The sequence below is a fragment of the Pleurodeles waltl genome, chromosome 9 (genome assembly GCF_031143425.1).
Source record: "Pleurodeles waltl isolate 20211129_DDA chromosome 9, aPleWal1.hap1.20221129, whole genome shotgun sequence".
Classification (NCBI taxonomy): Eukaryota; Metazoa; Chordata; class Amphibia; order Caudata; family Salamandridae; genus Pleurodeles; species Pleurodeles waltl.
This window is the reverse complement of record NC_090448.1, coordinates 983,867,208-983,883,289: the sequence shown is the minus strand read 5'-3', so window position 1 is coordinate 983,883,289 and position 16,082 is coordinate 983,867,208. Positions and strand designations below refer to the sequence as shown.

The window sequence follows — 16,082 nt, the reverse complement described above, 5'->3', positions numbered from 1 at the left end:
AATGACAAGGTCATTTCTGGAGGCTCTCTTTTCTTCCTTTAAAGATTATTTGCAAGCAGTGACAAAAGAACTGTTTGTGACCCACGTAAGGTCCGCTGTAACCTGGCAGAACTAAGCGATAGAGTCTCTGCGGTGGAGGATTGTGAAACAGGAAGAGACAAGGAGGTTGAATTGCTGCAACAAGAGGTTCTATGCTTGCAAGATCAACACACTGAACTTCAGACTCACGCTGAAGACCTCGAGAATCATTCCCAGAGGAATAATGTGCGCATCTGTTGGGTTCCATCGAAAGCTGAGGGAACGGGCATCGGTGAGTACATGGAAACCCTTTTCTGTCACATACTGGGTGCCACTGATGACATGGAGCTGAAACTGGACCGAGTCCACCGGGTGGGGCCGCCTAAACTCAATGGGGCACCACCAGCAGACATACTAATTAACCTGTGTCCACGATTTCTTGCTGAAAGACTGGATAGTTTGCAAAGCCCGAGAGAAACACCAGATACAATTCACAAACCATGCTCTGGTCCTCTACCAAGACTTGTCCGTAATTATACTGCAACAGTGCCGAGTTTCACTCTGTAACTGCCCATTTTCAGACACGGGCATTGCCTACTCTTGGAGCCATCCATTCAGATCATATTCCAACATGTTGGAAAACTGTGGCAGCTACTTTCCCTGCTGGCAGCATGTAGTGTATTCAGGACTGCGGACCCTAATGCCTAATCTGGCCAAGAGGATTTGCCCACAGACACAACCCGCAAGACACACCAATGGCACTGCACACAGGTTCTTCCACCAAAACACGCCTGGATTCGTCTACTATGATCAAGGAGAGACAGACACGGCTTCAGGTACTCTCCGGGGATGCTGATGGCTCGGTCTGAATAGAGACCTGGGCGGGAGGGCACTGTGAGGGTGGAGGCGGGAGCAGTAGGATTGGACTGGTGATACGCTCGGAGAGATTTTGCCTACTGTTTGACTAACGGCCCATGGACCACCTGCCTATCTTGACCACCATCGAAGATGGACTTATTCCCTCTGTATTGAAAGTTTGTAGTTATTCCTATTTTTTTCATTTTTGTAGCTGTTCTTCCATCCGTCTACTTAGGAGTAATGACACATGTCCAGTCCGACTAGATAGGTGCTCCTCATGCACTACATGCAACCATGAGCCTACACGCCTCTCTATATCTATTCTCACAGCTTCTGCGGTCAGCAGGTAGATGGTCCTGGAAGTTAAGGTACTGAGCCTCAATGTTAGAGGCCTGAATAACCCCATTAAGTGGAAATCAATTCTGTCCCTCCTTGAACGCTCGGAGAACAACATTGACTTGCTCCAGGAGACACACCTCCTCCCTAAGATGTACACCATATACAATCTAGATGGTTCCAGAAGCAACTGTGGTCTACAAACTCCACGAAGAAGGGTGGCATGGCTATCCTTTTCTCCTGGTTCAGAGGCGACATTCTCTACAAAGTAACAGAAACCTGGGGACGATTTCTTGCATCTAAGATACGAGTTGGAACCCTATAGTTTACCACAGTGAATATTTACACCCATAGTGAGCGCCAGGAACCATTTATCCTAAACGCATTTTCTTCTTCATAACAAACCCCAGACACAGCCATATTGATTGGGTTTCAATCTTGTCATGGACATTGATCTCGATAGATCAGCCCACTGCTTTGACCAGACTGGAGCTATGTCACCTCAGGGATGTAACTGGCTATCGGATTGTGGACTGACTGAGGTGTGGCGATTACAGCATCTCACTTCCACAGAGTACTCCCACTACTCTGCAGCACACAAAACATATGCCTGAATAGACTTTTTCCTGGCCACACCTGCCATTATGACTCTGGTCCAGGACTCAGATATTGCTCCAAGATCACTTTCGGATCATGCCCCCTTGACCCCGACTATGCACCTCACCCACACTCTGCTACCAACCCACAGTGGCACCTCAGAGACTCTACTTCAGGTCCCCACGACTGTCACTGCATTGAAACAGGTAATACAAGACTATATGAAAAGGAACGGCACTGTCCAAGTCACTATCTCCTCTCCCTGAGAAACTCTGAAGTTAGCTCTGAGGGGAGAATTGATTGCCATTTCAGCCTCCAAAAATCGCCTCGGCAAATAAAAACAGCAGACCCTCGAACGTAAAGTCACAGAACTCATGACGGTCCATTAAAGTATGGGGGCACCTCGATTATAGAGAGCTCAAGCGCACGCACCTGCTCCTCAAGCGCGTAGACCTCAATAGAGCAGAGTATGCTCTACTCTATCTAATGCATAAGTACTACTTGGGGAGTAACAGATGTGGAAAGCTCTAGGCGCACCGCCTACGCACTGAATGGCATTACGGATATGTCCGAGCAATCAAACAATCTACCGCTGTGGAAGAGCATTCGGACATTCAGATCTCAGAGGCGTTCAAGACTTTTTATGAAACCCTGTATACAGAGGATCAGGGAACAAATGATGACCCCACGCCTTATCTTTCGACTCATCCAGTAATGCAGCTCCCTTAACACATTGCTGAATCCCTGGACCAACCCATAAGTGTGGAGGAAGTGATCTCTTCCACTGTCTGCCTTAAGCCCATGAAGTCCCAAGGCCAGGATGGCTTCTCTCCATTTGCGTATAAAACCTTTTGCCACAAATTATCCCCTATCTTCACAAGGCTCTCTAACTCCTTTGCATCCTCGGGTTCCTTCACAGAGTCCATGCTGGAAGCATCCATAGCAATTACACCCAAGCCAGGCAAGGATCCTGCCCTGTGCAGGTCTTATAAGACCCACTGTTCACCAGTGTGCTGGCACACTGCCTTAACCCGCACATTGCAAGGCTAATTTCCCCAGACAAGGGCAGGTTTATCCCGGGATGTCAGTGTGGAGACAACACCCGACGTCTCTACCATCTAATGGATAAAGCCTCAAGCTTCAAGGCAGGGGCCCTTCACTTTTCCATAGACGTGGAAAAAGTGTTTGACCCAGTCCATTGGCCCTACTTGTTCAAAACATTGGAACACTTAGGCTTTGGAGAACAATTTCTTTGCTGGATTGCGAGCATGTATAACTTTACCCAGAGCCAATGTATGGGTCAATGGAATATCCTCCAAATCCTTTGGCATCAAGCGTGGAATGAGGCAGAGCTGCCCCTTCCCCTCTCCTGTTTGCCCTCTACATGGAGCCACTGGCTCAATGCCTTTGAGCACATCCCAAGATATCATGCGTCACGTTTGGGGGTGTAAAACAAGCCATCTCCGATCCTTTCACTTCCCTCCCGACCCTGGTGCAGGAATTGCAGACTTTTGGTAACTCTTCCAGCTTTAAGGCAACTATGGAGAAATCCCTTATCTTGAACCTCTCTGCCTCTCCACAGACTGAAGCGCCCCCCTAAGAGTCCAGTTACCATTCGAATGGGGTCTATCCAACATCCCCTATTTGGGAATCCAATTAGCAAAGTCACTACAATGCACAATTAACTTCAATTACAACAACCCGACTAGGAAGGTTAAGGTGGATATCGTGGGGTGGGAAAGGCTGGGTCTTTCCTGCTTCGGCAGGATTGCCGCTGTAAATATTACCACACTCCCAAGAATCCTCTCTCTGTTCCAGACCCTACCTCTTGAACCTCCCAAACACGCCCTTCAGTCCCTACAACTCGATTCATCTGGAGAGGACAAAACCCTCGCTTGCACTAGAAGCTACTGTATCGATTAAAGGAGGGCAGTCACGCCCCATTGTTATTGCGCTACTACCAGGCCATGCAGCTGTGGTACATGGTACAGTGGAGTAGACCGCTTACTGAGAAACATTGGTTCTTCATGGGCCAGGCAGTGAAGGGATCCTATATATGGAAGGAGCCATGACTTCATAAGAAACATCGAGCCTGGGGGATCTATTCTTACCTGTGACGCGAGCTGTTTTGTGTGTCTGGAACACAGTGGCAACAAGGGAGGGGTTGACGTCCTTGCCTTCCCCATGACACCAATTTTGCATAACCTGGAGTTCACACCTGGGCCTCAACCCAAACGATTCAGGCGTTGGCAAGAGGGAGGCTGCAAGAGGACCAGATCCCTGTTTGATCCACAAGGAATCATCCCCCTCGAACAACTTAAAGTAGACTACAGCCTAACAGAAGTGGACCCGGTCCCATACCTACAGGTGCAACACTGGATGCTACACCCTTCCGTCCGGCCACATGCAGAACGTCCTTTGACACTTTGAGCGATGGCTAATTCTTAAGTGCAATGACAAGTGCTTGATCACTGAACTTTATGCCATCCTCAGTAAGGGGGAGATTAAACACCGTACACCAGGTCACAGAGATATGAGCAGGAAATCGTCAGGACCCTATCCGACGCCGAATGGGAAAATGTCTGTATCAGAGCCAGACAAACAGCACATATTATCTCTAGTACCAGCTAAAATAGGACTTTGGCTTCCAGGGCGCTCCAGAGAATCCTGAGAGGGTGCGGGGCGACGGGTACACTGACCCAATTGTTAGGCCACTATCCTAGACTTTCGCGCTTCTGGGGTCAGGTGCTGGATGACCTAGATAGGGCATATGAAATTTTACATTGCTTGGACTAACTAATCCTCCAACGTTTCCTCTACACTTCCACAGGAGTCAACACATGGCACTAGCACTGGGAGCTGCACATCAAGTAATCCTAAAATCCCTCAATACACGTCCTAGCTGCATAAAGTATGGTTTACCTTAGGTATGGAAAAGATGTCACTTTCCTTAGATCAACAAATGGATGACTATGCCTCGGACGGGGCTCCTTTCATACACATATTGTCCACAGAATTCAATGAACTGTCCTGCCCTACTTACTTGAAATTACTAAGGTTGCTGCCTACCCTGACAAGACCCACTCCAGATGCAGTGCCATGACTCCACAAGCACATACATGTGACAGGAACACCACTCTTAATCCAGACAGACTCCTGCATAACACAATCTCACCTTATTGAAGGAAAGGAAGAGGGCTGGGAAAGGGTGGGGAAGTTCTGTTTAATAAAAATGGTCGTAATGTTTATGATGCGCCAGCCTCCGGGTTGTGGGCGATCAGCTGTGTACATCTCCATTGCCTCATTCGATACTCAGGGTTATAGGCGACTGGCTGGGTACTGATTTCATTTATGCAATTTTCAATAAACAGAATTGATCGATAAAAAAACAGTTTAACCATTACCCACAATGCTGAGACAAAGTATTGCAGATATATAATTCAGATAAATGCCTACACCCTGCAACTGCTGTAAAGGGATCCCGACAATCCCTACATTAATATTCATAGGTAGATCAAGGAAACTGATGGCTATGTCTATAAGAGGTCGGTGCAATTGAAGTATACTAGTGACCCTGAAAGGGCACAAGTACAGGCACAATCATATGAGCAAGTTTTATTCAAGGTTGAGTTAGCCTACAAATAGAATAACATTTTGCATGATACAATGCAGTGTAAGCAAAAAACCTTTGTTGCCTCTTTGCAAAGATGTAGGACTTCATTGACAATGCTTCTTTCACCCTGATGCAAACTCAGGTAATACAAACGGAGGCCTGATGGTAGCACCTCCTGTTGATTTGGGTCTTTTCAGAAATAGTGATGGAGGGTCAGCAATAGCTGGCCTGTTTGCAAGTTGTGAATAGAAAGCAGGGCAGCTGTCCTATCCCTTCTACACCCTACTTTGTGAAGGAAATCAGAACATCTGCAACTCCCCTTATGATCTGTTCACATTTACAAACAGAGCAGCTGCCCTGGGCATCATGTTCTGTGTCCTCATTTTTTTTTTTTTTTTTTTTAAAGGCTGAAAGAGGTTCAGGCTTGTGGGCAGTGAAGGGGGGAGGGGGCAAAAACAAACTTCCAATCTTAGGCATGGAGATTTTTTTTTTGTCCATCACGGAGAGGGGGGGGGGGGTTGCACAATTCTGCCTCCTTGGGTAGGGGAAAAAATATCCATCCATCCTAAGGGTATGTATGGGGGGGGCGGGGCAACAAATAACGACCGCCCTTGGCTAAGGCTGGGAACTGCAAGAACACCCCCCATCTCCCCACTTGGGGAAGGAAGGGCGAGGGGATAACTGATTCCTCCCCCAAGGGCAACAAATATCCACCAGAATGTTGACCGAGCTGAGAGAGGCTGGTAAGGCAGCAGCATAACCTTCCTCAAGGCTTGGGAAAGAACAACACAGTATTTCCCCCACACCCCTTTTAAACACCATGGGCACAGTAGCAATTTAGAAACAGATGGGATAGGACCCTAAAAATCCTCTTCGGAAGCTCTGTAAGGTTTGAAAGAATTATGTTTTGCTAATACCCATCACCAATTCCTAGCCACAAGAGTCGATTGGATAGGGGTGAAATTTTCCTAAGCGAAGCATATGGCTGAACCACTTACACATTGAGCAGCATTCGGCCTCCTGAAGCTGCATTTTCTCATATGCTGAAATGCCTCCGAAACGTTTTGAGAGAGATTCCCACCACTCCAATTGCCACATGTTTGCAAACATTGAGAACATACAGCTAAGGAGAATGGCTATTTTGGTATAAAAAAATTCCCAGTGTTGATGACCATTAACGTATATACACATAACCTACTCAAAGGCAATAGACAATCACATTTATGTAGAGAACTTCAAAAAGCTGAGCAAAAATGCAGCAGGCTGAAAAAAAAAAAAAAAAAAAAAAAGAAATGCATCGAATGGTAGATGGCACAACATACATATGAAACTTGGTGTAGTTCCACTAAGTGTGCCTTATTATTATTTTTTGCACAGGAAACTTTCTATGGGAATTATTTTAAAACTAAAACTCACGTCTGAGATCTATCTTGTAACTTTGCATCTTCCCCTTTCACCATTCAGCACCAAATTTGATAGGTTTAATATCTGAATTTTATACTGTTTTGACTTCAAACTAGCCAGCTAACAGGTTTTCCATTGACATCTTTTGAATATGTTATGAGAATGTTTCAAATGGACTGTACTGGATTCAAGAACAGAGCATTATTAACAAAGATCAAAGGCAGGTAACTAGAAACTGTAGATTTCGACTCCTTAAACCTCTTTTGAAAAAACACATCAACATTCAGACTTGGACGTGCTGAGGAAGAGATTAAGAAAAGTTCAAGGGCCTCAAATGATAAACCAGCTTCAACAAGGCTAATGGGGATACTCTGGTAGAAGACTAGTCTGACAAGGTATGTTGGAATGAAGCCTGGATATGAATAGAGTCCACTTTTGCACACATCTTTTTCTGGAAGAGTTTGCAAGCTTGCTGCAAACCACTCCAATGATACTGGAAGACTCATGAAGTGGAATGAAGGGGTTGAAAAATAGAGTGCTACAAGGTAAGTGAGTAAAGGAAAAGCCAGGCAAAATTTGACCACCTGCCATACAATAAAAAACTCCAAACAAAACTGTACAGCATATAAATATGTTAGAAAGCTCCAGCCAAAATCCTAAACTGTGCAAAGGAAAAATCATTCCTACCAACCAGTTAATCTCTGCCTCTGACGCACGTTTTTGCTAGCATATTTGACCCATTTTATTCTTACTGTAGCATCGAAGGTCCTTGTCAGGGTCAGTAGCTCAAAAATGACACATCCGACTGCCCATATATCCGACTTGAAGCTGTACTTCACCCCCTGGCAGATTTCTGGAGACATGTAGTAGAGGGTTCCAACACACTGAAGAAAGGAACAAAAGTGAAGAAAGATTAAGCAATCTCAATTCCGCCTTGTGTAAATTGTACTGGTTAAATCTGCATGGTCCTCAACTAACAGTAGCAAATGTTCTTCATTAACCATCTTCAAATTGACTTTTCAGTGGTCTCACCATGCAGTAGCATTTTCTTTACATGTACCAAACGGTCTGTCCCATGGCACTTTGAAGCATTTAGAACAGGAGCAAACCTGCTACTGTCTGCACTGCTTGCATCTGGCTGAAAACATCTTACTGGAGGGCCATTTTTTGTGATGTCAGTACATGGACTTTGCAGTGGTCTTTAAAAGGCAGATGCAGCAGCTTTGCTCTAGAAGTAGGGAAGTAGGCACTGAAGAGGCCTTGACAGATCTTTGCACCTCCTCAGTTTTGCACTGTCTGAATTGACGCTCTGCAGAAGCCTTGGTAGACGGTAGCAACTGCTCCAATGTGCAGTGTCTGTATCTGTGCTTTGCAGAGGTCCTAACAGACAGTAGCAATTGCCTCATTTTTCAGTAACTGTACCCGGACTTTGCAAAAGCCTTGATAGGTGATAGCAACTAATCACTTTTGCAGTCTGTACCCGAGCTCTGCAGAACCCTTGATAGATGGATAACAACTGCTACCTTTTGCAGCATCTGTACCTGGTCCCTGCAGAAGCCTGGGTAGATGGTAGCAACAGTTCCCTTTTGCAGCATCTGTACCCAGGCCCTGCAGAAGCCTTAATAAACTGCAGCAACTGCTCCCTTCAACAGTGTCTGTAATTGGGCTCTGCACATGGGTCCTATGTAGCCTCAAAAGACTTCAGTAACTGCTTTTACCTTCACTTTCTTTTCCTGGTTTCTTTAGAATCCCAGACAAAAGTTCTATACATTTGTAAGCACTGTCTTCACCTCCGCACAGAGTTAACAGAATGCATCACCTGCCTCTCTCAATACTGTCTCTACCCAAACCCTGAAGAGGCCTCTACAGATGGTAAGACCACCTTCTCCCAGCATTGAGCTTGGTCAACACATTAACAGGCATTTAACTGTGCAGTAAACAGCTGGGCTCAGCAGAGGTATACATAACCTTGCATTTGCAAGCACCAGTGCATAAAAAGCACATACTCTTCGTTGCACTGGTACTCAGCAAAGACCTAGACTAACATTAGCACATGCGTTCCTCTGCAGCTAGGCTTTTCAGATGCCCTAATAAGAGTGGGACCTGTTTCTCTTAATGCCTGGGCTTTGCAGTAATGGTCTAATACTGGAGCCTGGGATCAGAAGAGAACTTGGGCAACACTTACCGTTTCTGCCATGGAAAACTCAGAGGTCAGCTGTTTAGCCAGGCCATAGTCACCCAGCTTTATCAGGTTTGCTTTGGTCAGGAATATGTTCAAGGTCTTTATATCTCTGTGACAAGAGAGAGAATAACAGGAAGCAGAAAGTTAAGACTGCATACAGGAAGTAAAGTAAGTAGAGAAACCGTGCAAAAAGGCTGGGAAATGGTGTGAGAGAATACATGAGAAAGTTAGTTGGAAAAACGCAGTTAATAAGAGTTGAATTAGAAATAATTAAAGAAGAGAATGAAACGAAACATGAGTGAGATGGAGAGGGAGACAATACTGCATATTAGGACTATGTTCACAAAACTTTCCAAAGCGCCTTTCAAAAAGGGTTTGTTCACTGAAAGTGAAATCGGGCTTGGCCCAGCCAGATTTTTCTACCTATATCAGCCTACTGGGTTGAAAAGGGGTGAGAGAATGCATGCAAATAGCGGATTGCTTCAATTACTCACTGCTGACAAACAAAACAGTAAAGCAGCCAACCTATACTATCAGCAAGACCAACCATTAACAATTGTTGTGCAGCTGATGGACTCTAGGTGAAGATGATGAGCAGGTATGCCTGGAAAGGGAAGGAGCCTTAAACACTGAACGATAAATGAACTTAACAGCTCACTGGGAAGCACATAATGGAGATGGCCACAGTCAGCCCTTAAAACACACTGAAACTGAATAGTGAGGTGCAGTGCAATGTGGGATTCGGAAATTACTTAAACTCTAAATGCTTGGTAAGCAAACCATGTGGAACACAGTGATCACTTTGAGAGATATTTTAAACCAAAGAATACAAATGTAATTAACTACTGCTGGCACACAAGTTAATTTAGTTCTCGGATGTAATGGAGTGCATTCAAACGTTTCTCCAGCTGGCCATGGAGCAATCTTAACAGTGTAAGAAGCTGGCTCTTTATAAAGTATACCAAAATGAGGTATACTGTGCAAAGAGTTCAGGGGTTCCCTTACTAGTGGACAGGAGCTTACTCTAGCAATCCCTCTTGGGGGTAGTGTTGTTAAGCAGGCTTGGGTTTATCAGAGAGGAGTATTAGACATTTACCACAGATACACAGTCAATAAATTAGAGAGACAACTCAATAAGGAGTTCCACATCAATTTACAAAATTAATCAGTATCTTTATATATGTTTAGGCACCAGAATCATTACCATAAAGGAAGTATGTTTTGCCATAGAATTTATCATAGTTTTGAAAAGCCGACAGTGCAATTTTCTGAAGTTGCAATGTTATCCTATGGGAGAGAAAACATTTACAGCAAACAGGTACTCCACATCAACTTACAGGACCAATCTTGCAGATTTAAGGTGAGTATAGGGCAGAGTCCTAGGCTACACCAACATGTCACCTCTGGCAACACGGAGGCAGCCGGGCTCAGTGGTGCTGTTCAGCGTTGGTCGCCCTGTTAAATTCAATGGGGATCGGTCCGGTCAGAAAGATACTGCAGGTACAGACTGGGGGTCTAGTCCAGGTGAACCAACAAGGGGTTTCATTTCTGGTGATGCCCAGGGACGTAGGGACACCTGTGGTCCTTTTCTCCTAGGTTGGGAGGCCAGGTGCAGAGGTGTCTTGGACCATCAGGTTTCATGGTAGCGGGGCCCTGCAGAAAGAGGCTGCAGGCATGGTATGGGGGTCCAATCCGACCGAACCAACAAGTGGGCTCAGGGCTCACGGGGTTTGGGGATGTAGGGATACCTTTGGTCCTCCCCTCGGTCCGGGATGGCCGGCAGCAAAGATGCAGTGGGCCATCGGGTTCTCATCACCAGAGGCTGTCGAGGTAAAGGGGGCCTGCTGAAAGAGGCTGCAGGTGTCGGCATGAAGGTCACAATGGGAAGACCAATGATGGACTGTCTCTGGAGGGACTGGGGATCATGCTGGCACCGTTGGCCCACTTCAACTTGGGCTAGAGAGCACGGGCACAGTGGTGCTCTCCGGCATCAGGTTTTGGCATCCAGAGTCCTCCGAATGTTTCTTGAGGTGCTTCTAAGATGCAGGGATGTCACTCCACTACTCCATGGGAGTTCCTGGTTCTGGTGCAAAGGCTGCCAGTTCTCCCGGGCTTCTGGAGGTGCAAACAGCAGAAGGACAAGGCATTTTTGCTGCAAATGTCGAAGTCAGCAGGCAGACTGGCAGGGTTGGTGCCAAGTTAGTCACTGGTCTTCAGTTCTTGCTTTTGTATCTCTGGAGTGTCTCTTCTTCGTGGCAGCAGGATCTGACGTTTTGGTGCCAGGGGCTCCCCTAAATACTAAATTTAGGGGTGTTAAGGAAGTGTAGGGTAATAACCAATTGGCTACATACCACTGGGGTCAGTACACCCCCTTTATGACCCACTTCCTGTGGGGAGTGGAAATAACCTTGTTCCAAAGTTCCTAGTTCTGCCATCACCAAGACGGCAGACTTACAAATTTTGTGTCCACATCAGGCAGCTCACCTTAGGGGTGGAACTGACCTGTGGGGCGGGCACGCCTTTCTGACCCCTAATTTTCCCACTTGACCAGGTGCTAAATGGGCCCTGGGTCAGCGGGTGGGTCAGCGGGTGAGTCAGCATGCGAGTCAGCATCTCCTCCTCCCAGGGAAGCCAGATATGCATACCAAGGACGGTGAACTCTAAGAAACCCTCTGCCTAGAAATGCAGATTTGCAGGTCATCCTGTTGGGTGGAGTGTATTAACACTCCTGCCAGTGCAGCCTTTGTTCCGGACCGTCAGAGAGCAGAGACTCTCACCCTTTGGGGAGTCAGAAACATGTCTATAGGTTGCAGGCTGACTAAAACTAGTCAGCCAGTACCCCACCAGTTGGTAGGTTATTCAGGGGACACCTCTAAGGTGCCCTCTGGGTGCAGGTATTTATAAATCCATCATTGGAATCGTTAGGATGTATTCATGCAAGATGTCGGATACCAAACATCCCTAGCTTCAGTGACACCTTCATGTAGCTGGGGATGTTCGTAAAATGGCTTCCTTAATCACGTACTAGGTCTAAGAATCGACAAAGACATAGCAGGGCCATATCTGCTCATGTAGCTATGTCCACACATGTAAAATAATGCACCCTGCTTTAGGGCTGGAAGGCCTGCTGCAGGGGTGACATATATATTGCATGTATTGTTAGTGGACATGGCACACAGGCTGTGTGCCATGTCGTGTTTTCACTTTTAGCTGCACCAAGACAGGCACCCTGCAATGGCAGTCTGCATGAGCTAGGCGAGGGGTCCCTAAGGGTGGCACAATAAGTGCTGCAGAAAAGGGAGCCCTCTTTGGTACCCATGCCCTAGGAACCTGGGGTACCATTTACTTGGGACTTACAGGGGCGCCAAAGATATGGCCAACTGGGGAGCAATTGTACAGTTTGAGGGAAAGAGATCTGGCACTGGAGACCTGGTTAGCAGGATCCGAGTGCACTTCCTGTCACGAATACAAAGGCAAAAAGTGGGGGGTGACCATGTAAAAAAAAAAAAAAAAAAGGGGGCACTTTCCTACAAACATGCAGCACAGTATAAGAAGCATTTTATAAGCATGGGAAGGCTGACAGCCACACCAGCAGTGTGCCTCCCTTTCTACAAAACATTGATGTATTTCATATGAACTTTGAAAGTATAGGATAATTCACGCAAGGTGGAAAAGTAAATTTTAGCACTGGTAAGTCACATAGTCGAACAATGGTGCTACACTCTACCTTTGATAGTGGTGCAAACACCATGCAGAAGATTTTTCCAAACCTATGAACCACACTATTTCAGTACTTGCTAGAAGAGCAAAGAGCTATACTTTCAAAATATCTTTATTTGGCATGTAGAAGGCTTAGGCTATTTACGGCTCATTTTGGACTATGCAAGGGTGTATAAAGAAAACTCATTTTAATATAACTTGACCCAAGAATTAATTTGTTACAAATGTTAACTATGCATTAGGGAGGAGGGGGAAAATGGGGTTTGGGAGCCATGGGACCATGAGAAGTGACTTCGCCACACATGGCATGCAATGGACAAATGGTTGAGGACTTTGAAGCATTCCTTTGTGAAGAATCATGTAGGCGGTGGTTTATTTTAAGTAGCAATTATCAAAGTGCAAACTGCTGTGGTGGTCTACCTGCTCTCTTGAATCTGCCAGTTCTTGATGGTGGAGGCTGCAACAGTCTGTAATCCAGGAGTTTGTGCTACTTGTTTGAAACTGCCCTCAACCCTTTGTTTTGCTAAAGGGGCAAAGCTCTGTCTCACCCCCCCCGCCAGTCACATACCAAGACAAAATATGAACATGAAGCAGCCAGTGTTTCTATTTGTCTTTTTTTGTCAATAACAGAGCCGGGGGACTCAATTTCAACAGAGTGCTGGAAGGTCTTTGAGCATCTGTTAGATTTCAAGGGGGATCTTCCTTAGTATAGTCTCTGATGGGCAAAGCGGCAATCGTAAAAATTGTAGTACTCCCTCGATGCCTATTCGCGTTGAAGAATACATTTTGACATCCCCAGGCATGATTTTATTGTGTTAGATCATTTGATTCTTGATCTCCTGTGGGCTAACAAGAGGAAACAAATAAGCTTACCTATGCTTCGAAAGACTGGGGGGTGGGGGGAATTGAGGTCCCACATCTAGAATTCTATTACATGGCAGCACAAGAGTAGCATGCTATTCACTGGATGGACCGAAACAATAACTGGGAAAAACTATTGCTGAAGGAATCCCATGGGGACCACTTGCTACCCACTATGATCATGTTGGGGGACAGGGAACCATTGTGTGCCACCAGATACACCCTATGTAGTTGGGCAGGTGTGTTGTATATGGGAAATGACAAAATGACAGTCAGGAGGGTGTTGCGGTGTGCACCCTATGCACAAGACATGCCGATCTGGGACATAAAAGCACTTGCACAGATTGCAGAGGGGATGTTGTTACTAAAATGAAAGGAGGGCACGTGATCCGCTGGGTGTATTATACAGTGGGCAATTTATCACTCAAGATGAGGCATTAGACTCCGTTGAACTAGATAGAGATCAATATTTGAAGGTATCAGCACAGCCTGGGAAATTTGGCTTTGCTTTCCGGGAAACCGAAACCCTCACATACGTTGACATCACTCCTGCTCCTTGCGGGTGGGCGCAGGCTGATCTCCCATATGGACTGAGCACTTAAAGAAGACATGCCTAAGCTGATAGCAAAGGCATAAGTTAAGTGGGAGGGGATTCTGGGTGAGCCCCTATCGGCTCAACAGAGGAAGAAAATTCAAGCTGGTGCACAAACGTTTAGCTTGAATACACAATTTAAATTAATTCAATACAACATTATCCACCAGGCCTATCTCTTACCAAAACACTGCACTACATTCATGTACACAGACTGGATAGAGGCAGCAGATGCGGAAGCCCAGCAGTGAAATTTATATGTGGTATAAAGCTGCTCATCACTGGCACGGTACTGGTCGGGAAGGTGCGGGGGGAGTTTTGGAGGGGAAGGTGAGGGAGGGAGTAGGTACTCAATGCGGCTACGGTGTGGGGCTTGACACCAACCCCCCCCAAAAAGAAGAAACTGAGTAGAAAATTCCTTTCATTGGGTCTTCGGCTTGATAAACGCTGCATTGCCATAAAGTGTTGGAAGAAGAAACTGAGTAGAAAATTCCTTTCATTGGGTCTTCGGCTTAATAAACGCTGCATTGCCATAAAGTGTTGTCATTATTTCTCTTAATTGGTGTATAAATCTTTCAGATGATTTATGCTGTTTTGTCTTCTCTTTGTAAACACCAGTAAAGAATATATATATATTTTTTTTTTTTTTTTTTTTTTTTTTTTTTTTATTAAAGCGCGGGGGAGTGGTTATTATCCACAGCTCCGGTTAACTGAAATATTCCTGCCAAAGGTTTGGAGAGATCAAGGGCTGACAATTAGGTAAGGTAGTCTGGAACAGGAGAATACTCCTGGTTAGGTCTGTACTTCCCCTCATAATTAAGGCTTCTATAAGACAGCTGCAAGCATTTACTTAAGGATAAATAAGGAAAGACCTCTCATAGTGGTGGACCTGCATCAGCTGCATCACTAAAGGTGCGTGTGAAGGTAGTAGGTGAATGAACAGTTTCCCAGTGATTTAAACTATTCATGTACACAGTTGTTGTCAAGGTGGGACTTCTGTGGCGAAAGGTATTCTGCCAAAAATAAGGGAATGCATGATCAATGCCTACAAGCTCTACCCAGCAGGCTTACTCTGGAGTCGTAGGTGCTCAAGCTTGTTCGCATCTCTGGAACATGTTCCTTAGTGAGTTAAGGTCCCACTGAGTGCTTGTAGGCCAAAGGAGGGGTGGTATCGAATGTTTAGCCTCTAGTGATGGACTTGGGGGGGCATCAGGACAGACTAGATTATTTAAGCTTGTAATTTTCTAGTCTGCTTTTAAAGTATTAGACTAACAGGGTCCCTTTGGCAGACTTCTCAGCATAGTGGATATGTCCTATCTGATAAAGATCTGTTAAGTACTATCAATCAATCAGAGAATTTGTAAAGCGCACTACTCACCCAAGAGGGTCTCAAGGCACTGAGGGGATGGGGTGGGGATGGGCTGCTACTGCTCGAACAGCCGTGTCTTGAGATGTCTCCTCAAGGTATGTAGGTCCTTGTCTGACGCAGGTGGGTGGGAAGAGTGTTCCATGTCTTGGCGGTGAGGTGGGAGAACGATCTGCCCCCGGCGGTCGTTCTACGGATGCGTGGGATAGTGGAGAGGGCAAAGTCGGCGGAGCGGAGCTGTTGGGTCGGGATGTAGGAGAGCCGTCTGGTGAGGTATTCTGGTCTGGTATTGTGCAGTGCCTTGTGAGCGTGGGTGAGGAGTTTGAACATGATTCTCTTGTTGACAGGGAGCCAGTGTAGGTCTCTCAGGTGGGCTATGATGTGGCAGTGGATGTCAAGGATGAGGCGTGCAGAGGCGTTCTGTATGCGTTGCAGTCTTTTCTGGAGCTTGGCGGCGGTTCCTGCGTAGAGGGCATTGCAGTAGTCCAATTGCTGCTTACAAGTGCTTGGGTAACCGTCCTTCTGGTTTCAGTGG

General features: G+C 46.0%; 1 protein-coding gene across 1 annotated transcript in view; it reads right to left on the bottom strand.

Annotated features, from left to right (window-relative positions):
• Nucleotides 1-16,082, bottom strand: part of NEK9 (NIMA related kinase 9) — a 221,491-nt gene that overhangs the window by 167,268 nt on the left and 38,141 nt on the right. Inside the window, exons 5-6 of the mRNA XM_069208465.1 lie at nt 9,012-9,117; nt 7,579-7,710 (exon numbers count right to left, since the gene is read on the bottom strand). Coding sequence (XP_069064566.1) covers nt 7,579-7,710; nt 9,012-9,117 — 238 coding nt within the window. The remainder of the gene's footprint in view (nt 1-7,578; nt 7,711-9,011; nt 9,118-16,082) is intronic.